The following is a 22,101-nucleotide window of genomic DNA, read 5'->3' on the forward strand; positions in this document are numbered from 1 at the left end:
CCTCGACAAACAAACCCACACAACACACACCTAGTTGTGAGTCGATGATTGACATGCAACAGGGGACCCTCGGCAAACACACACACATCCCTAGTTGAAAATCGATAGTTGACATGCAACTGGGGACCCTCAACAAACAAACACACCCCTAGTTACGAGTCGATAGTCGGCATGCAACTAGGGATCCTCAACAAACACACACACCCCTAGTTGCGAGTCGATGATCGGGTTGCAACTGGGGGCCACGACAAACACACACACACACACACCTAGTTGCGAGCCGATGGTGGACATGCAACTAGGGACCCTCGACAAACACACACACACACACACACACACACACACACACCTAGTTGCGAGTCGATGGTTGACATGCAACTGGGGACCCTCGGCAAACACACACGCACCCCTAGTTGCGAGTCGATGGTCGGCATGTAACCGGGGACCCTCGACAAACGCACACACCCCTAGTTGCGAGTCGATGGTTGACATGCAACTGGGATCCTCGACAAATACACACCCCCCTAGTTGCGAGTTGATGATCGGGTGGCAATTGCGGGCCACGACAAACACACACCCCTAATTGTGAGTCAATGGTCGGCATGCAAATGGGGACCCTTGACAAACACACACACCCCTAGTTGCGAGTTGATGGTCGGATTGCAAATGGGGACCCTTGACAAACAAACACACACACACACACACACCTAGTTGTGAGCCGATAGTTGACATGCAACTAGGGACCCTTGACAAACACACACACACACACCTAGTTACGAGTCAATGGTCGGGTTGCAACTGAGGACCCTCGACAAACACACACACCCCCTGGTTGTGAGTCAATGGTCGACATGCAACTGGAGGCCACGACAAAACACACACTTCCCTAGTTGCGAGTCGATGGTTGACATGCAACTGGGGAACCTCGAAAAACACACACACACACACATCCTAGTTGTGAGTCAAGGGTTGGCATGCAACTAGGGACGCTCAACAAACACACACACCACTAGTTGCGAGTCGATGATTGGGTTGCAACTGGGGGCCACGACAAACACACACCCCTAGTTGCGAGTCGACGGTCGGCATGCAACTGGGGACCCTCGACAAACACATACACAACCCTAGTTGCGAGTCGATGGTCGGCATGCAATTGGGACCATCGACACACACACACACACATACATACACCACTAGTTGTGAGTCGATGGTCGGCATGGAACTGGGGACCCTCGACAATCACACACTCACACTCACACCTAGCTGCGAGTCAATGGTTGACATGCAACTGGGGACCCTCGACAAACACACACACACACACCCTAGTTGTGAGTCGATGGTTGACATGCAACCGGCAACACTCGACAAACACACACACCCCTAGTTCTGAGTCGATGGTTGTGCAAATGGGGACCCTCGACAACCCCCCCCCCCCCTAATTGCGAGTTGAGGGTTGACATGCAACTGGGGACACTTGACAAACACACATGCACACGCACGCGCACACACACACACACAAACACAAACACCCCCTAAATGCGAGTCGATGGTTGACATGCAACTAAGGACCCTCGACACACACACACACACACACACACAAGGCACCTAGTTGCGAGTCGATAGTTGACATGAAACTGGGGACCCTCGACAAACACACACAGACCCCTAGTTGCGAGTCGATGATCGAGTTGCAACTGGGGACCGTCGACAAACACACACACACACACACCCTAGTTGCGAGTTGATGGTCGACATGCAACTGGGGGCCTCGATAAAAACATACACACACTTAGTTGCAAGTCGATGGTTGACATGCAACTGGGGCCACGACATGGACACACACACACACACTTATTAATCTTCATGAGATTGAACAAAATCTGATTTGAAAAATATTCAAATATTTTTAAATGTTCATGAGTTAAAAAATCATTTGATATACGTGTTCACAAAAAAACTGAATTTAATAAGTGTTTGCATAGTTCAAAAGGTGTTTCCAGTACTAAAACAAATTATGAACGGGACAAAACATCATGAACGGAACCTTAGTATCGTACATTATATGGGCCTACTAAAAACAAGTTAGCCTCTTCAAGTTCTTACAACACAGCCTACAAAAGACAAAAAAACAGCCGGGCCATGCAACGAAAGGCTGGACCAACAAAAGGAAAAAGAAAGCAACGCCCGAGCAAGCGACAGGACGTGGGCGATGTGGGACAAGGGACGCGCGCGGTCCGATTCAACTCTGCATGATTTAAAGGGGATAGATTCAATGGTTAAGAATTTAGATGTGACATCCTTAAAAAATATCTAGATGTGAATTAGTCATTCTGTAAATATATATACCATGTCTGTCTCTCTGACGGATGGGTCCCACTGTCAGTTATCGTGTCAAAACGCGGTCAATCATTGTTTTAGGAAAAACTATTCTTTTCCACGGACTGATTTCGGCATGCGTGTAGGCTGTCGTCACCGCTTGCCACGTGCCCCTGGGCCGAGCGTCCACCACCTACCCTTATCCAAAGAGGAGCGCCGCTCCACCACGCATTCTTTTTCCAACCTAGCTCCTCTCCTTCCTAGCTCACCGCCTCGCTTCGCTACATGCTGCTCTACCGTCACGCATGGCCGCTCGTTGTGCATTGCAGCAACACTTATGGACACCGGCGCTGGTTCACATCCCGGCCACCAGCGCTGCAAAGCCGAGGCCACCATTGATTCTCATCCCGCAACCTGCGCTGCTTCTCATCCCGGCCACCGGCACTCCAAAGCCAGGGGTTGCGCCCCTGTGGGTCTCGTCACGGCGGCCAAGCTGAAGTGCAGCACAAGCGACACCGCAAACCAGAGATCTTGCCGTCGGCAGATGCTGCAATGGTGACCATGGTGCTGCACTCGCTGGTGGCTGGCATATGCTGCAATGCAACATCACCGTGGTGGTGACCACTCGCCGGTTGCGGCAGATGCGCACTGCAGCGTTGCTTTGTGGTGGAGACCACGTCGCTGCACTATCGCGACGGCTGAAGATGCTGCAACGCAACGTCGCTCGTCGTGGTGACCACGGCGCTGCAACTCGCAGATCTCGCCGTCGTTCAACAGCCAATGCTGCAACCGACGCTGCAATGGAGCACCGCCGGAGTCGTTGAAGCCATGATGGGGCTGCAATGGAGCGTGGTTGCAGCTGCAATGGAGCTTCATCGGGGTGTCGGCGGCGCTGCTTTGAAGCTTTTTGCCGCGCTCGATGCTGCCGTGGAGCACCGGTGGCTCTTGGCGCAGCGATGCAGTGGTCGCCGGTGCTACAATGAAACGGTGATGGCAATGCTACGAGTGCTGCAAGGAGTCATCGGGTGCATGATGCAAGGCAACGCCGCGGGAGGCATCACCGGTGCACCGCCATGCTGCTGGGTGTGCTTGGAGCGTGACCTTTGGCGCTGTATGGTGGTGCATGTGCTGCGCGAGGAAAGGTGTGCATAGAGGGGAATTGCTATCCACGGGACACCAAGCGAACGGCTATGATATGCACAATTGAAAATGTGGTTGCCTTCAGTAGGAATGAAGATAGAGAAAATGGAGTGGGAAGAGTTTTGTAAGTTTGTTTGTCTTAATTTTGGTAAACTACAATTTCAAGCACTGATTCGATGTTTGACACATTTGAGGCAGGTTGACAGTGTGCATGAGTACATAGAGACATCCAATCCCCTCATGCATCAAATGTTAGCTCACAATCCATAATTAGACCTAGTGATCTGTACTACTTTTATTGATGGTTTGAAGAAACCTGTTAGATGTGTAGTTCTTATTCAAAGGCCGCCGGATTTGGATACTGTTGGTTCTCTTGCTCTTTTATAGAAGGAAATGCTAGGGGATTATCATTTTATTAACCGATCCAGGTCCGTAGCAAGCAGCTCTAGGCACAAATAAAATTATCTATGAAGAATAGTGTGTTTTCTGTTGAAACTTCAGTTCCAGTGGCAAAAATAGTACAGTCTCCTGTGCTAGCTGAGAATCCAGTTGGAAATTACCAGACACCCATCCAGTCAAGGTAACAAAGTGGGCACATTGTGAGCATGTCGTCGTTCTCGAAGACTTTGCCTTACCTGTGGAGAGAAGTTACACTGTTGAGCTCTATCACGAGAGAGCAGGGGCTCCCGATCTCCTCCCTCCTCGAGCTGCCGCCACCCCTCTCTGATGATCTCCTCCTTCCTGATCCCCTCCCTCCCGATCCAATCTAGGGCTTCGAGCCGTCGCCCCTCTCCTCGCCACCGCTGGAGCTCCGCGGGGCAAGGCCCGGGTGGGGGATGATGGCGGCGGTGGGGCATTTGTAACGCCCTCGATGCGGCTATATCTCCCACGTGTCGAGGCACGACTTAGAGGCATAACCGCATTGAAAGCAATGTCGCAAGTTAGGCAATCTTCACAACATCCCATATAATATAGATAATAAAAGGGGTGATAACATAGTTGGCTTACACTCGCCACATCAATCAAGTACATAAATAGCATTACAACATTCAAACACTCATGGCCCGACTATGGCGCCAAAATAAAACACAACCCAACATGCGACACGGTCCCGATCACCCCAACTGGGCACCACTACTGATCATCAGGAAAAGAAACATAGTATCGTTGAGAGTCCTCGTCGAACTCCCACTTGAGCTCAAGCGCGCCATCTGGAGCGGAATCATCAGGCCCTGCATCTGGTGTAATAGTAATCTGTGAGCCATAGGGACTCAGCAATCTCGCACCCTCGCGATCAAGACTATTTAAGCTTAATAGGAAAGGCAAGGTAAATATATGTGGAGCTGCAGCAAGCGACTAGCATATATGGTGGCTATCCTCTTCGCAAAAGAGAGCGAGAAGAGAAGGCAAGGCGCGATCGAAAAACTAGAGAGCAATCCTGCGGCAAGCATTACTCCAACACCGTGTCGGCTTCCCGGACTCCGCCAAGAAGAGGCCATCATGGTAACTCACACTGTTGATTCATTTTAATTAAGTTAAGGTTCAAGTTATCTACAACCGGACATTAACAAATTCCCATCTGCCCATAACTGCGGGCACGGCTTTCGAAAGTTCAAATCCCCGGAGGGGAGTCCCAACTTAGCCCATGACAAGCTCTCACGGTCAACGAAGGAATAGACCTCCTCCCGAGACGTTCCGATCAGACTCGGTATCCCGGTTCTTCAAGACACTTCGACAAGTTAAAACAAGACCAGCAACACCGCCCGAATGTGCCGACAAATCCCGATAGGAGCTGCACATATCTCGTTCTCAGGGCACACTCAGATAGGTCAAGCTACGAGTAAAACCAGCCCTCGAGTTTCCCCGAGGTGGCCCCGCAGGCTGCCTGGTTCGGACCAACACTCAGAGGAGCACTGGCCCGAGGGGGGGTTAAAATAAGATGACCCTCGGGCTCCGGAAACCCAAGGGAAAAAGAGATTAGGTGGCAAATGGTAAAACCAAGGTTGGGCATTGCTGGAAAAGTTTTAATCAAGGCGAACTATCAAGGGGTTCCCATTAAGGAACGCAAAATCCGGGAACATAACACCGATATAACGGAAACTAGGGCGGCAAGAGTGGAACAAAACACTAGGCGAGAGGCCGAGCCTTCCACCCTTTACCAAGTATATAGATGCATTAAGATAACATGACAATATAATGATATCCCAACAAGTAAATAATGTTCCAACAAGGAACGGTCTCCAATCTTCACCTGCAACTAGCAACGCTATAAGAGGGGCTGAGCAAAGCGGTAACATAGCCAATCAACGGTTTGCTAGGACATGGAGGGTTAGAGGTTTGACATGGCAATTTGGGAGGCTTGAAAGCAAGTGGTAGGCATCGTAGCATGGCATAGCAAAAGAGCGGGCATCTAGCAAAGCAAAGATAGTAGTGATTTCGAGGGTATGATCATCTTGCCTGCAAAGTTGTCAGAGTTGACTGGATCCTCTAAAGCAAACTCAATGGGCTCCTCGTTAGCGAACTCGTCTCCCGGCTCTACCCAAACAAGACAAACAAGCAACAAGGACACAATCAACCACGTGCAAACTCAAACAACATGATGCAAAGATGGTATGCTATGCGGGATGCAATATGTGATGCATATGCAAGAATTGACAAGGAATGCATGAACCTGGCCTCAACTTGGAAAACCAAGTGTGCCACTGGAAAGATGAGATGAAATCGCTTGAAAACGATATAAAGATCACCGGAATCGGAGTTACGGTTTGGAAATGGCAAGCGATTCAGATATGACCACGGTATGCGATTTACAGCAAGTAGCCATCTAAATGCAATGAGATGAACATGCTACAGCACCCAAACATGGCATCAAAATACATGGCAGGGATCCATACAAGATTCTTAACAAAAGATGAACACTGAGCTACAGCCAATTCATCCATTAACAGGTTCAAACAAGCATGGCAAAAATGCATTTGGCAAACAGATTTCAGACTTAGTGAAATTAACACTTGTCTGGAATTTCAGATCAGATAGCACTCTTTGGAGCAACAAAACTACATGCTACAGGACCTGAACATGGCAAAGTAAAGCATGGCATGGAGCTACTCAAAGAGCTTAACAAAAGTCCCTTAGTGACCTTGAGCCAAAAGGGATCAGAAAATACATTTGCAAGCATGTGAACATGGCAAAAACATAATCAATTCTCAGACTTGGTGAAAACTGGAGCATGCTGAAACAGATATCAAGTAGGCATGTTTACGAGCTCGATGCACTCACTACAGAGCAAGTCATGATAATATAAGCATACACTCATCAAGAATACAAAAAATGCAAGCTAGACATAGCAAGAACAATAACATAGCATGCACGGATCAACTACAACATCCTCGGCAAAATTGCTAACAAGTAGACAATCTGCCCAGATTCACGAAATAGCAAAAGTAGAGCTTGATTAACTCAAGCTAGGGTGCTCCATAATTGCAAACAAAGACATGGATGGATAGAGCACTACAAGTTTAACAAAACATCCTTACTGATCATCCTCAAAAGAGGCACGTATCACTAGGAAACAACATGAACATATGGCCATATGAGATAAACAGATCAAGGACTTAGTGGAATTGCCAAGTCCCTGAAATCAGCATTACCAAGTGCCTCACTTTGCAAGCTTGTGCTAGTCACCACACACATCACAAAAATACATCGGTTGCACCTCTAGATAGATGGCAAAACATATAACAAAACACATGTAGAGCTCATGGGCATATCATGCACACAATAATCATGGCAAAAATGACAAATATCTAAATGGAGCAGCAGATCTGACAATTATCTCAAATAGCCTTCTTCTAACAATATTTCGGGCATCAAGATGAACTCAAATGAAAATGATGCAATGGAATGAAATGATGTACTCTCTGAGACGAACATTTTGATATGCTATATGCCCAAAACGGAGCTACAGATGCGGAGATATAGCATGATGAAAAACGTCAATTATTAGGGTTTGGGACGAAAAAGTCAACCACGATTCTCAGATCTGGATCCGGCGCGCGGATCGAGGAGATCACCGGAAACGTCGGGGTTCGCCGGAGTTGGGGAAGCTCGCCGGGGACTTGGTGGCCGGAGCTCGTGGCTGCGGTGGCCGTCCGGAGGAGGACGGAGAGGAGGCGGCGGCGTGGTGGCCGCGGGGTGCGGCGGCCGGGGCGGCGCTCGGCGAGGTGAGGCGGGGCGTCAACCGGAGCGACGCGGTCGCCGGCGATGGCGGTGCGGTGGCGCTGGGTGGCCGGAGATGAAGGAGAGGGGCGGCGCGGGCGGTGGGCAGCTCGGGCCCGGTCGGGCAACGGGAAGGCCCGGCCTGGGCCTCGCGGGCCGGCGGGGCTGAGGCGGCAATGTGGTCTCCACGGGGGACACGTGGCGGCGGCTGATTGGCGGCGGCGGATCGGGCAGACGTGTCCGGCCCGATTCGGACCCGTCCGGCGGCGAGGGGAGCTGTTTTAGGGTTTCGGGGGAGAAGGGGATCCGGATTTCGGAGGGGCTCTATTTATAGAGGTAGAGGGAGGTAGGAGTGTCCAAATGAGGTGCGGTTTTCGGCCACGCGATCGTGATTGAACGCTCTAGATGATGGAGAAGGTTTTGATGAGTTTTGGGCTAAATTGGAGAGGTGTTGGGCTGCAACACACACGAGGCCTTTTCGGTCCCTCGGTTAACCGTTGGAGCATCAAACGAAGTCCAAATGGTACGAAACTTGACAGGCGATCTACCGGTGGTAAATCAAGGCCGCTTGGCAAGTCTCGGTCCAATCCGGAAATGTTTAATCCCCACACATGAAAGAAAGGTAGAAATGACCACCGGAGGAGAACGAAGCGCCGGAATGCAAAACGGACAACGGGGAAAATGCTCGGATGCATGAGTTGAACATGTATGCAAATGCAATGCACATGATGACATGATAAGAGATGCATGACAACGATAACAACACACGGAGGCAAAGACCCGAACCCGAGAAAATAAAATAACTTAAGGCCGGAAACGGCAAGAGTTGGATTACATATTGGGTAAATCATATCCGGGGTGTTACAGCATTCCTCCGCCGCGGCTCCGGGATGCGGTTGTCGTGGATATCCACATGCGTGTCCTGAACGAGTGCGTCGTCCGGCGTCGGCGGCGCAGCGGTGGCGGGCCCTCCGTCGTCGATGGCTCACCCAGGCGGGATGGTGGTTCCTGGCGGTGGTGCAGTTCCGGTCGTATGGTTTCCCGGTGGCCCACGTCATCCATGGGCATGCTGGATGACGAAGGAGGTCGATCTGTTGATCTTTTTTTCAAAAAGGGGGGTTCGCCCCAGCCTCTGCATCAGAACGATGCATATGGCCATAATTATTAATAAACAAAAGGTCTTACACAAGTCTTGTTGTCTCAATCAAGGAACAAAAGGATCACAAAGAGCTAAAAAGTAAAAGAGAAGCCACAACCGGCTGGCAAAAACGATAGGAACTAAATGCCTATCCTATTACATGACCGCTATCCAAATCGGTTGAAAATACCCTGAGCTACCATCTGTCATCTGATAGATCCAGTAACCAAACGCTCCCTAGCCTCCATCGGAGTGAGTAGCGACCACATGCGGATCAATGCAGTGGCTCGAAAAATAACCTGCAAAAAAATAAATATTTGTTGTTCTGTTAAAGACCAAATCATTTCTGCAGTTCCAGACTGCCCATAATAAAGCACATACTCCTACACGAATGTGTCTCGCTGTTGTGAAATCTATCTCATCTTGCCACGTCCCAAATAACGTGTTGATAGAGTTCGGAGGAGTGATGTTGAATATGAACCGACCGCCACAGTATTTTTGCCAGAGGGCAATCCAGAAAAAGGAGTTTGATTGACTCATGTTGGTCACAAAAGCTACATCTTGAAGATCCTGTCCAATTGCGTTTTGCCAAATTATTCGTAGTTAAAATAACTTGTTTATACACAAACCACATAAACACTTTGATCTAGCCGGAGATGAGCACGAATTTGCCAGCGAAATCTTGGTTTGGCCTCGGCCAGAACCGTCAACGGCGCACAAAAGTCATGGCAAATGCCTTTCAAAAAAGTATATATTTAAAGATTCATTTGTCAGTCCGATCACATTCACGATCTACTTTGTACACCTCCATTCGGAAATACTTGTCCTATAAATGGTTGTATTATACAACAACGTATTTCCGAACGGAGGGAGTAGTCTTGAGCCGATCAACCGACGGTGCATTCGTGTAGTGTCAGGATCGAACGCGACAGTGTGGTCCGATCCGGGTGGGAGTAGTTGGTGGCCGTCCATCCCATTTTTGGTTTTGTCACACCTCCTTGGAACTCCCGGCCATATTAGTAGCAGCGTACGTTCCTCGTTTCGGTGCCGGATTAAACAGCCTACGTACGCTAGCATTCGTACATACGTACATATGCCTTTCTTGATATAGATCGGTGCTTGCATGCATGCTACTCACACCTCAACACAACTCTAAATAGGAGACGACCTATAATTACCATCTTAATTATATGGTAGTACATGTCTTACTAGTACTATGATTTAATTCTGATCAATGTGCACTCCACTTCGTCGTTAACGTTCGTACTGATGCTATCGATCCAGCTAGCTAGCCCGGCTTAACGTGCTGCCTTTTTAATGGAGAGCTTCCACGAGCTCACTGGCGGAGCCACGGCAAGGCCGAATGGGCCATGGCCCACCCAGCTTTTTGCAGTTTGTACACTAATTTGTTTGGGCCTTGGAACACCAGCCACAGTCTGTTTTCTTCTATTTGGCCCATCTAGCCCACCCAACAATGGGCTTCAAACTCCGCCACTGACGGAGCTAGCCATGTACTCCCTCCGTTCTTAAATATAATTTTTTTTTAAATATTTCAATATAGATTATATATATATATTCTGATCATATGTTAAGACCGAGGATCAACTTCTTCAGCTGCTGGTGGATCGATCACCTGCACCTCCGCCGGCCGCCGACGCGCCATTGCCGTTGCCGATCACCTGCACCTCCTCCTCCTCCTCCTCCTCTTTACGCCACCTGCACCTGCACGAGGGGAGCGCCGTCTCCCCTGCCCGTAGTAGACCACCACCACCTCGTCGTGGTCGGGGCATGCCAGTTTACTTTACAGCTGCTGTCCAAGTTGTAAAAAATACAATACAGTTTCGTCAGTTGTAAGTGTATATATAAGCTGTTAGAAGAATTCAGTTTCGTCAGACAATACAATACAATACAATACAGGTTTCTTGAGTTTGGAGCAGAGAATTGACCCCACGATCCAGGAATACAGTACATAATGAGCAAAACCATATAGAAAGGAAAGATTTGCTCCAAACTTATCTGAATCACCTCCAACATCAATCGGTTGCTCTTGGAAGATCATTTCTCTTTTTTCTTTCTTTCAGCGACTGCAGAATTTATAAGCATGCTTTAAAATGTCTAGTACAAATTAAACCTCCATTGGTACCAACCACAAATTCAGGAAATCAACAACCCATTGACTCTGCAAAATATTTTGTATGTACATTTGCTTGCAATCATCCATTTATACAAGTCTTTTTTACTTCTTTCCATCTGTCTGTCTGTGTCCCTTTTTCATCTCATCGTCCATTCCAAATTACCAAGAAGAAGAAGAAGAAGAAGAAGAGGAAGAAGAAGAAGAAGAAGAAGAAGAAGAAGAAGAAGAAGAAGAAGAAGAAGAAGAAGAAGAAGAAGAAGAAGAAGAAGAGACTCTTTTTGGCCGAATAAAACCAACCCAAAAACTAGCCCCAGAAAAGAAAAGAAAAGAAAAGAAAAGAAAAGAAAAGAAAACCTCACAGAGCTTTGCTTGCCAAGACTAGCTAGCTACCAAGTCGGTCTAAGCTGCAAATTAAGGAGATATGGATATGGTGGTGATCTCATCTGCCTAGCTAGGTTAGCTAATTAACCCCTCACCTTCAGATCAACCACCACCACGCTAATGTTATCGGAGCTCTCCCTCCCGAGGGCCAGCCTCGCGAGGACGGCCGCCGCGCGGAAGCACCGGGGCTCTTCCTCCTGCGAAACTGCCGGTGCACTGCTGCTGCTCCCGGCTGCTGGAGCTCTCGTCGGGCTCCCATCTTCCAGGCATTGTCGTGCCACGTCGCACGCCACCTTGTTGGAGATCACGTCCCACAGCCCGTCGCTGGCGAGGATCAGGCAGTCGTCCTCCTCGCACCTTTCGGTTATGCTGATCTCTGGCTCGCATATCACTTCTGGCTTTTAGGACCCTGTGCCCTGCAAGTATATCATTACTACTTAAGTTATCAGGAGCCACTTCCACACAAAACTGATAGGATGTGTCTAAGACCAACTTACCAATAATTCATATATATATAGCACATATGAAGATCTACACTTGCCTTTTCTTTTCTTTTCTTTTCTTTTTGCGAATCAAGATCTACACTTACAATTTCAGAAAAAAAAAGTTTTTAAAGAGGAATTAAAGACCACAATAGCAACAATTAATACTCCTAAAACTTAGTTCAAAATTATGAATTTCCTATAGAGAAAAATAATCAATCCTTCACGTTTTGAAGGAAAAAAACATTAGCCTAGACTCAATGGAAAAAATCCTATCCTATGCACCAAATGACATCTCTTTCTAATTGACATGCATGTCATCTCACTTCCTATGATTTTTCTATTCCTATAAAATTCCTATCCTATGAACCAAAGAAGGCCTTAACCCTAAACTACTACTAGTCCAATAATGTGTTGTACGTATAATGTTGTGTGCAGAAATGAAGAATAAGAAGACGGCCAAATCCAATTCCGAACAGGGGACAGTAGGCGGAACGCACATTGTCCCTTCAGTTATACACCTCTTTAGAGAATGGACTGTTTTTTTCTTTCTTTCTTATCATTTGATTTGATATAGGTTGGAATGTCTCTAACTGATTCTGCGGGCTAAATATGTCATCGTCAGATGGTTTTACTCAACTATCTCTCAGGAATCCTCAAAAAAGAAAAAGATATTCGAAAGAAGAAAAAAACCTACTCACCTCGGAGGGAAGATGCATGGTTTTAGTCAGCTTATCATGGTACAATGCTAATGCTAATGCTAATGCATACATGATACATTATTCTTCTTTTTTTGCGGGTGGCATACATGATACCTGGATGGATTTGACTATTTTCTTCTAAGTTCGTTTCATTGGTTCAATCATATCAAACCTTGTATGAAGTCTCTGTTTTTTTTCTGCGGGGAGCTTGTATGTAGTCATCATTATTCTTGAACACAACTGAATAAGTCGCTGTACGCTCGTAGTATTCCTCACGCAGGCCGGTCGGTCGGGAGTGCAGATGCACCACTTTCTTGCGCGCGCCGCTTGCTCTCGATGTCAACCGATGACGGCATGATGCAAAGTCGTCTCGGCATCGGCAACCTGGGCTTGCCTCAACAACCCACCAAATCCAGACCTCGCTTTCTTTTCATCGTTCCACGAACGAGCCCAAAGTTTAGGTGCAACGCTCTGTGCTTCGTTCCATCCGCCACCTGGCTGGGCTGGCGTAGCAACACTAGACTCTGGAGACTGGAGCCCACGCATGAAATACGAATCTTCGCGCGCCTTGCCGGAGGACGGCGGTGTCGTATGGAAAAGAAACGGGGCCGGGGGGACGATGCACGTCGGCTGAACGTGAGACACGTTCCTCGGACGCGCTCACGACCCTGCACATGTCCGTCGCTCGTCGCTCGCGGTGGCGGACTGACGGTGGTGGTGGTGGTGCGACAGCTTTTCCACCGGACGCCGTTGCGCTATGCTGCCGCGAAGCGTAGCTCCACCTGGCGCGCTCGTTGACCACGAAATTCGGCCGGCCCTCGCCACGTCCGGCTGGATTTCCTGGGCCACCACACCAACCACCGAGAGGGATTCGTTGAAGTTGTAGTTGACTTGGCGCCATGGGTGTCGCCGAGCTGCTTCGCCGCGTGTCGCGCGCCGCCGGATCCGCTCGTGCGTGCGTGCGCTCGGTGGCTGCTTCGCGCCAACGAGACGCGTGAAAACGTGGCCGCCAGGCCGAAGGAACTTACGTCGATTGCATTATTTGGCGCTCTGATTGACTGACTGGATGCTGGATGGAAAGGCGAGGCGATGCATCCGCAACGATCGCTCTCAACATGTCTGGTAACCATCTGTTAACGAGGTCTTTGCTTGGCCGGTGCGTCGCACTGTACGGGGAAGGCGACACGAGCAGCGCATCGGCGCGACACCGAGCAGAAGGGCAGAGTTTACCTTTGGCTGCGAGCTCAAACCGGAGGACATTTCATCGTCCAGTACAGTAAGTGTGACTCTCGGAAGGATCTGGAAATTACCCCTCGTTGAATCTCATCCTCAAGTTGCCGCTAATCATGTTTTTTTTTTATTGCGAAGCAGATGACCGAGCCGTGCAACGGTCAGCTGCTTTGACTGCACACCAAACGGGCTTGTGGTTTCATATTTCGGAAGGAGCTTCTGAAATAAGCTAATTAATTGCACAGGCAGGAGTAAGTTAGCACGTCAGGCTAGTATGCTCACTTTTTTCAATTATTAAATATACTTTAGGCCCACGAGCAATGTACATTTCCAAACGTGATGGGTTGTGCCTAAGGCGTATAAAATTATGGAGATTTTAGAGAAATACAATTGTGCATATCTGAATTCAACTGATAGGATAGGCAGACAAAGGCAGCTACTTCCTCCGTTCTGAATTACTTGTCTTGGATTTGTCTAGATACAGATGTATCTAGACTCATTTTAATGCTAGCCGTATCTAGACAAATCCAAGACAAGTAATTTGGAACGGAGGGAGTACATCGCATAGACATTTGCTTCAGCTCTGCTAAGCTGGTAGGTCACCTCATGTTTAAAAATGAATTATTTGCTGCAGTGGACAGGATGTTCTCCAATCTAACCTATAAAAACTGAAACAAGATTTTGTACAGGGTGGTTCAGATATGGCATGCGCCGGCAGACCGGCATCCAGCTGCGTGCAATGTATTTGTCGAACAAAATGAGTTTACTGGACAAGCACCGAAGGATCCCAGAAACAATCAAGATCAGTTTCTGCAACTTAATTATACAAGACAGATAGCATTATTAAGAGAGTGACAGATGAGAACAATCATGAAATAGCATCAGCCTTCAAACTAGCTCCTATCCTATCCACACGACCTACTCCCTAGCTAACACGAGTATAGGGTTCCGCAAAAAAAGAAAAACACGAGTATAGGGACGATTGGGATTGCTTGTAAAACATTTCTGATGTTAACGCGCCCCCCTAGTCAAGGATGTACCGTACGATCCTAAGAATAGATCCTTTTGTCAAGGGTAAAAAAATGCTATTCAGCTGATGTTTGCTAGGATGGGATGACAAGTCAAACGTTTTGTAGGCAATTTATATTATCGCGAGGATGAAAATTTTAATTTGCAAGCTCGCCAAATCCCGGCAAAAAGCTGAGACGGGCTTTTCATGCTTGCCAACTAAACTTGACATCCTTTGCCAACATCAATTGCCATGCAAATCATTTGCAATTGCCATATCTGAATACAGAGCAAAGGCACTGCTTTTATTTGTTTCCAAGAAAAACTGTAGACGAGGCCGTGCCATTATAGTAAATAAAAAAAATCAAGTCCACAAAAGTATTAAACCTAAGTGGTATGATTGTTTATCCATTGTGTCATCCAGGTAAAATTTTATAAATGGGGGAAAACGGTTTTTTTTTAAAAGAAGGATAACGCCGGGCCTCTGCATCTGGGCGATGCATACAACCACTTTATTAATTATTCTCATAAGACCTTACAAAGTAATACCATAGTAAGACTAAAGCCGCCGTCTAAGCAACAAACTGTCGCTACACCTATCCAGTTGATGAAGGAGCGCAGATAGCCTGGGACTAATACCAAACAGACATCGCAGCCAAACCTAACATCTAAGACCTAAGGACCCATCCAGGACGCGTGCCGGGCATGGGTCTCGCTGGTCCGGCGTGCTCTCAGAGGCCGCCGCCGCCAACTGCCACCGCTCCATCTTCAGAACTGTACTGATGCATCAACCTTGCTCGGTCTAGCTATCGTCGACGCCACCACGACGCCAACAACACCTCATCCCTGCGCGCAAACAGCTGTGCACGTCGCGGTCGCCACCGATACACCTCAGCAACATGCTGCCAAGTACCACCAGCCGACACAACTTGAAGTCTTTGAAAGATCTGTCGTGCGTAGCACCTGCCGACCAGGCATGACAAAGTATAGCACCTGTTGGTCAGGCATGACTTAACGTCTCCACCGAAGCTCCGTGCAAGACGAAGCCGCTCCACCTCCTACCTCTGACTTCCAGCGCTGCTCCACAAGCGATGCTCCCAAGAGAGAAACGACACCGCAGTGCCGCCATCGTCCGATCTGGAACACCAGATCCTAGGGTTTCCCCAGAGCAGCACGAGTGGGTCAACAGTAGTTACACGACGATGCCTCCATCAAGGTAACGGCGTAGAACGCCGCCATCGCCTGCCAACAGCTCGGTTTTCACCGGCAACCATGTCTCCCCAACTCGCAGCCGGGACTAGATGATGGATCTCGAGATCTGATCACCAAGCCTCTGGCTGGCCATCTCTGACGAAGAAGATGACCACCACCATTGGCCAGGGAGACGACGCGAGATGAAGTAGGGCGCTGCCAGCGTGCGTCCTGGCCAGCACCACCGGCACTCGGCCCATCCCGGACCACGCCTCATGGCCGAGGGCAACGGCAAGCATTGCCACGACGAGGACGCAGACCGGAATCCCAGATCCGGCCCACCCGCGCGTCGCCATGTGGCCACCACCAAGCGCCATTCAGGGGCAGCCCCGCCGCCGTGAGGGACGCCGCCCCACGGGCAGCAGGCGCCAGCCACCGGCGGAACACCGCCGCGCGCCACCGGCTGCGACGAGATCGCCACCGGCTGCGACGAGATCGCCACCGGCCGCCGCGAGATATGTGCGAGAACAACGAGGACGCCCCGCCGCCACCTTCCCTGGGCACCACGCGGGCTTCGCCGGTGTCCCCTCCGGCGGCGGCGAAGCGGGGGAAGAGCGGCTGGCGGCGCGGTTAGGGTTTCCCCCGTGCGCCAGAGGCGACGCGCATTACAAATATGATACGTTTTTGCTAATCGTAAGTCGTTTAAGATTGTTTTTATGTCTAAGTCTATTCTGAGACCAAGGTGTACTTCCCACTGAACCGGGGTAGCACCCTTTAAAATTGATTTAGACACAATAAAATGTTAACAACTTAGATATAAGCTGATAAAAATGATACTCTAAAATGTAAAAAAGATTATAAACAATATCACACCGTTGCTAAGTCAAACTCACGGCGATTATTCTATGGGGGTTCAAACCTAAATTGTTATCAACTGCCTATCAAAATGACAAATAGAGCAAACTGATGTCCGCTAAGGTAATGAAGGTCTTTTGACATCCATGGCTTAAAGCCCTCATGCTTAAAAATGCAGAGGTTACCCTCTTTCCAAAAGTTCCACATAATGTTACATGTATTTTCTTGTTAACTTACATCACTTCCACATATCACTAAGTATCAGTACAAAGAAAAACATCTCGTTTAGGCTCGGTATCAAATTCAATTTTTCCTAAAACAAAATATACAATTCAACCATCGAGGTCACAATTGGGAGGGAGTCCTAGAACATGTGAGGTGGGTCATACACTTGAAGAATTGGCAGAGAGTCATGACTCATGAGACCAATCTAGCTGACAAGATGGCCGGCCGAGATGATCTTATAATGAAAGAAGGTATTCGAAATACATAGTTTTAGCTATATAAGACGCTAAAATTCATCAGTGTTGAGGAAAATTAAGCAGGAGGGAAGTGTTTGGAGTTCTGCAGGCTTGTTGAAAGGGGGCCTTATGGCCTTCTTCCCACGTTGAGTGGGTCTTGAGTAGTGCGGCATATATTAGATCGTAGATCATATTAGTTGATGTGATTGTGTTGGTGATGCACACGAAAGTGTCTGGTGGATGTAACTTGGCTTCAGTACCATTTTTTCTCAAGCACAAATGATAGAACAATCATCCTACGGTATTTTTCATTAAATTAAACAGTAATACGTACTACCTCTTTTAGCAGCTCAAATTGAAGTGCTGAAATGTCATATATTATGATAGGGAGGGAGTACAAACTGACCAAGAACTAAAGAAAAGAAAATACTAAAACAGAGAAGCCTGTCCAACTCCTGCACGTGCATGCGCTAAAAGAGCAGTAAAACCTTCAATAAGGAAAGCGATACAACCTAATACTCCTAGTATTGTGTGATGTTCCGGAATACAACAGAGCACAAATCGTGGAACCGTCACTTGGTTTCGGAGAATAATGTGTTTGGTCTCCAGTGGATTAAAATTGCGAAATCATTTCCCCTTGTGAAAGAAAAAGAATTGAGAAATCCTTCCCACAGTGCGCTACAAGTGCAGAGCAGTATTTTGCTTCCCTTCTTCCGCTGTTGGCGGCAATCACATCAGCCGTGGTTTTGTTTTCCGGCAGACAACGAACCCATCACCCCTCTGGCAGCCAACGAACCAGTGGAGTGCCCACCACCCACCACCCACACCTTATATAAAGGCCCAGCCTCTCAGGTCTCAACTGTCTCCTCAGGCAGGTCTCACCTTTCTCCTTAAACACCACAACGCAGCTCCCCTGCATCCACAGCTCCCGGGAACATTCCTTGATCTGTTGCTCGGTTGCCTTCAGCATTGGTAGGTCGCCATGGCCGCGCAATCTTGGAACCCTTTCTCTTGCTGCGTCCGCGGGGCAGCCGTGGACGGCGACGACCGCTGCGAGTCGCGGAGGGGCAATAAGGGCAGCCCGAGATCGCCGCTGAAGAACCTGAGCTCGTCGGGGACGCTGTCACCGGAGGAGCTGTCGCTGACGCTGTCCGGCTCGAACCTGCACGCCTTCACGTACGCCGAGCTCCGCGCGGCGACGGCGAGCTTCTCGCGCGCCAACTACCTCGGCTGCGGCGGGTTCGGCCCGGTCTACAAGGGCGCCGTCGACGACAACCTCCGCCCCGGGCTGGCCGCGCAGCCCGTCGCCGTCAAGTACCTCGACCTGGAGTGCGGCACGCAGGGACACCAAGAGTGGCTGGTGAGTGCCAACAGAGCCTCATTGTCGACCACGAATGTGCAAGGTCGATCAAATGCTTGGTGATTAGCCCACGATGCCAACTGACGACGGAATATTTTGCATGTTGTTCCAGGCTGAAGTTTTCTTTCTCCGGCAACTGAGGCACAAGAACCTGGTGAAACTCATCGGCTACTGCTACGAGAACGAACACCGGATGCTGGTGTACGAGTTCATGAGCGCCGGGAGCTTGGAGAAGCACCTCTTCAAAGGTGAGTTGCTGAGGCCAACAAGTTCAACAAATTTGTTAAATTAATTAAAAGTACATGAGCGATGATCTGTTTCTGTTCCCTGCCTTTATTCTCTGTTTCCTTTTTGTCAAGTCAAGGGGATAAGAGAGCAGTTATGCGCCTTGCAAACGAACATATCTCTTTTAAAATTAGATTAGTACTGGATTGTTGGTGCAAACTTATTGGTCTTGGTCTGTTGATCAACGTGCAGCATGTAGCTGACCTGAAATATCCTACTGTCTTCAGGTAGCATCAATGGCTCTCTACCATGGGTGACAAGGATGAAGATCGCCGTCGGCGCGGCAAAGGGCCTCGCCTTCCTCCATGGTGCCGACCCGCCGGTGATCTACCGCGATTTCAAAGCCTCCAACATCTTGCTCGACTCGGTAAGCCACCCGCAATATTCAGGCTTTTTCAGTTCCAACACTAAACTGAAATGTCACCATCATTTGGGGACAACACGTCACCTGCCATGACTGAATAATTTCTGTAACGTCCAACAGAAAAAAGGATAAGCCTGGGTCCCTTCCAAGTTCCAGGCTGACACAAATTATTTTGCCACAAAATATTTTACTTTAGAAAATATAAAATGCTTTTAGAATCCTCATTTCATTTTGAAAATTTCTGGTCTTAGATGGCACAGACAGCACTGACGTGACCAGAACTAGGAAGGTTCTTGGATGCATATCAGGCTTGAGAAATCCAGTCTGTCTGACCCCCACATCACACACCTAATTAAAACATATCTAACCATCACTGTCCAGCTTACACAAATAAATAACCTGCAAATTAGAGGCATATAAACAGTAATATTCTTATTTCATCTTATCTTTGGGCTGGCCAGACGTTTCACCTAACCAAATTTGAACTTCTATTATTTCAGGACTACAACACTAAATTGTCAGACTTTGGGCTGGCCAAGGATGGACCTCAAGGCGACGCAACACACGTGACAACACGTGTAATGGGGACACACGGGTACGCAGCGCCTGAGTACATCATGACGGGCCACTTAACCGCCAAAAGCGATGTCTATAGCTTCGGTGTGGTGCTTCTGGAGCTCCTCTCAGGACGACAATCCGTGGACCGTGCACGACGACCAAGAGAGCAAAACCTAGTGGATTGGGCTAGACCGTACCTCAAACGATCAAACAAATTGTACCAGGTGATGGACTCGACCCTCGACTGCCAATACTCGTGCAAGGGTGCTGAGGTGGCTGCATTGGTGGCGTACAAGTGTCTGAGCCAAAACCCCAAGTCGAGACCATCCATGAGGGAGGTCGTCAAGGCATTGGAGCCCGTAGTAGGCATGGAAGACTTCTTTCCAGTGGGACCGTTTGTGTTCACCATTGTCGTTGAAGAGGACAAGGTGATGGACATGAAGGTGAAGGTTGAGGAAAAGCACCAACACCATCACCAGAACCATCAGGACAGACATCGACAAAAATACCCCGAGTCGGCAATCCATGGTGGCATTGTGCTCCATGGTGACCACGGGCATGTTGCCGGGTTCACCGGTACGTTGCGGCGGCAACAGAGGACGTTGAGTTACCACCGGGAAAGAGGGGCTTAGTGGTTCAAGAGTATAATAGGGGAGGCAGTTAGGATTGTAGAGATAGAAGGTATTTATATGTACATACTATTGAGATGTGATACGGTGTCACATCGTTTGTTTAGAACTGTGGACGTGTGTCTTTCTTTTCTTCATGATAGTGGCAAACCTGCAAAAGTTCGGTTTGGATTATGGTCGGGTTTCTTGTTCAAAGATGTGTGCAAATGAATGGGTCTACTTGAAAAGGATGTCACTTTCACTTTCAAATAGTTGGTCCAACATTATGAATCGTTGACAAGTGAAAGTGAAAGTGAAAGTGAAAGTGACATCCTCAGTTAATTCCGGCCAAAATAAATAAATAACCAGGAGCATATACAAAAGCCTGTCTTATCCTAAGAAATAATAGAGGCAAAATAATGCAAGAAGAAAACCCTACCACAAGTTGATGTTGATGGACTGAGTTAATGATGTCAATTTGGACCTCACGTCCAATGATCCGGGTTCCACCTCACAGACGCCCGGGACTGGGGCTGCGTCTTCAGCTATGGTGCCGATGAGTACGCTGAGATTCGGTTCTTTTGAGCCAGCTTTGTTCCTCCTAGGTTGTGGAGCGATCGCGTGGAGTCTGAGGACGTGATAGAACACTCGCTCCCTCCTCTAGACTTTGCAGTGGCTGCTGCCTCTCTGGATGGGAGCCTGGAGGCGACGGTTACTATGATGACTTCGGTTGAGGGAGGGGAGGATCATGGGCAGGTGGCCCCTCCTTCTCCTACTCCTTTTGATGTTTCGCCACTGATGAAGACGACGGCGGAGGGCTCTGTGTTGCCGACTGGCGACGTGGCTGGTTTGGGAGGGGACCCAGGCAGGTGGCCTCGGCTCCCTCTTCTCCTATACTGGTCAGGGCGGCCGAGCCTGAGGCTTCCTTGGGCCCCGCGAGCCGGCCGTCTCCTGCTTGGTTGCAGGGGCTGCTCCAGCCGTCGCCGGCCGTGGTGGTCGCAATGCCTCCTTGCCTGAGGGCCGGGTCGGGTGGGGAGCGGGGGCAGGCGGCTCCCGCGCTCACTTCACCTCGTTCGTCTGTGGAGGGGATGACGGCGGTGTGGGCCGTGTCTCCTTCTAGTCAAAGGGCCAGGTCAGGCGGGGAGCATGGGCAGGTGGCCCAGTTTTCTCTTCCCCCGCGCTCGCCATGGGCATTGGGGACCCCGCCGGTGCTTGCGGCGGATCGTGGTGCCTCTTCGGGTGTTGCAGCCTCGCCGTGCGTTGGGGGTGAGGCTGGAGGTCCTACCCAAAACAGGGCCACTCGGGAGGAGGTTATCACGTTTGGAGGTATTCCGGATCCCGTTTCTGCGGGGCAACGGATGAGTGGCCGTCTCCAAGACCGGCCGAATGTTGATGACATGTAGCTGAGGTGCGCCAAGCGGGCGGCCAAGCTTCGTGATATTGAGATCACTACTGGTATGTTGGTCAACACCTCCAATTCCATTCTGCATTTTTCTAATGATGAGATTATTCATAATGCAAATCAGTTAGGAGTTTCACTAGGTAATAATGATGATAGTGAAATCTCTAAATCCATTAATGATATCCTGGATCTTGAAGCGGGACGTGCTTTAGAACTGATTCGTAACCTAGCAGCGGTAAAACCTATGAACGATTCGAACATTGATGTTT

At 48.9% G+C, this 22,101-nt stretch overlaps 2 protein-coding genes across 2 annotated transcripts; one reads left to right on the forward strand and one right to left on the reverse strand.

Annotated features, from left to right (window-relative positions):
- Nucleotides 1–11,410: 11,410 nt before the first annotated feature.
- Nucleotides 11,411–16,316, reverse strand: LOC125507068 (probable protein phosphatase 2C 37). The gene is made up of 2 exons (XM_048671757.1): nt 16,080–16,316; nt 11,411–11,725 (listed from the first exon to the last, which is right to left on the reverse strand). Exons 1-2 carry the CDS (start codon nt 16,314–16,316, stop codon nt 11,411–11,413), a joined length of 552 nt encoding a protein of 183 aa, XP_048527714.1.
- Nucleotides 16,317–18,129: 1,813 nt separating this feature from the next.
- LOC125509315 (serine/threonine-protein kinase RIPK-like) lies at nt 18,130–20,625 on the forward strand. Its single transcript, XM_048674265.1, has 4 exons — nt 18,130–18,615; nt 18,728–18,863; nt 19,128–19,267; nt 19,765–20,625. Exons 1-4 carry the CDS (start codon nt 18,238–18,240, stop codon nt 20,452–20,454), a joined length of 1,344 nt encoding a protein of 447 aa, XP_048530222.1. The 5' UTR covers nt 18,130–18,237; the 3' UTR covers nt 20,455–20,625.
- The last annotated feature ends 1,476 nt before the right edge of the window (nt 20,626–22,101 follow it).

The sequence above is a fragment of the Triticum urartu genome, chromosome 5 (assembly GCF_003073215.2).
Source record: "Triticum urartu cultivar G1812 chromosome 5, Tu2.1, whole genome shotgun sequence".
NCBI lineage: Eukaryota > Viridiplantae > Streptophyta > Magnoliopsida > Poales > Poaceae > Triticum > Triticum urartu.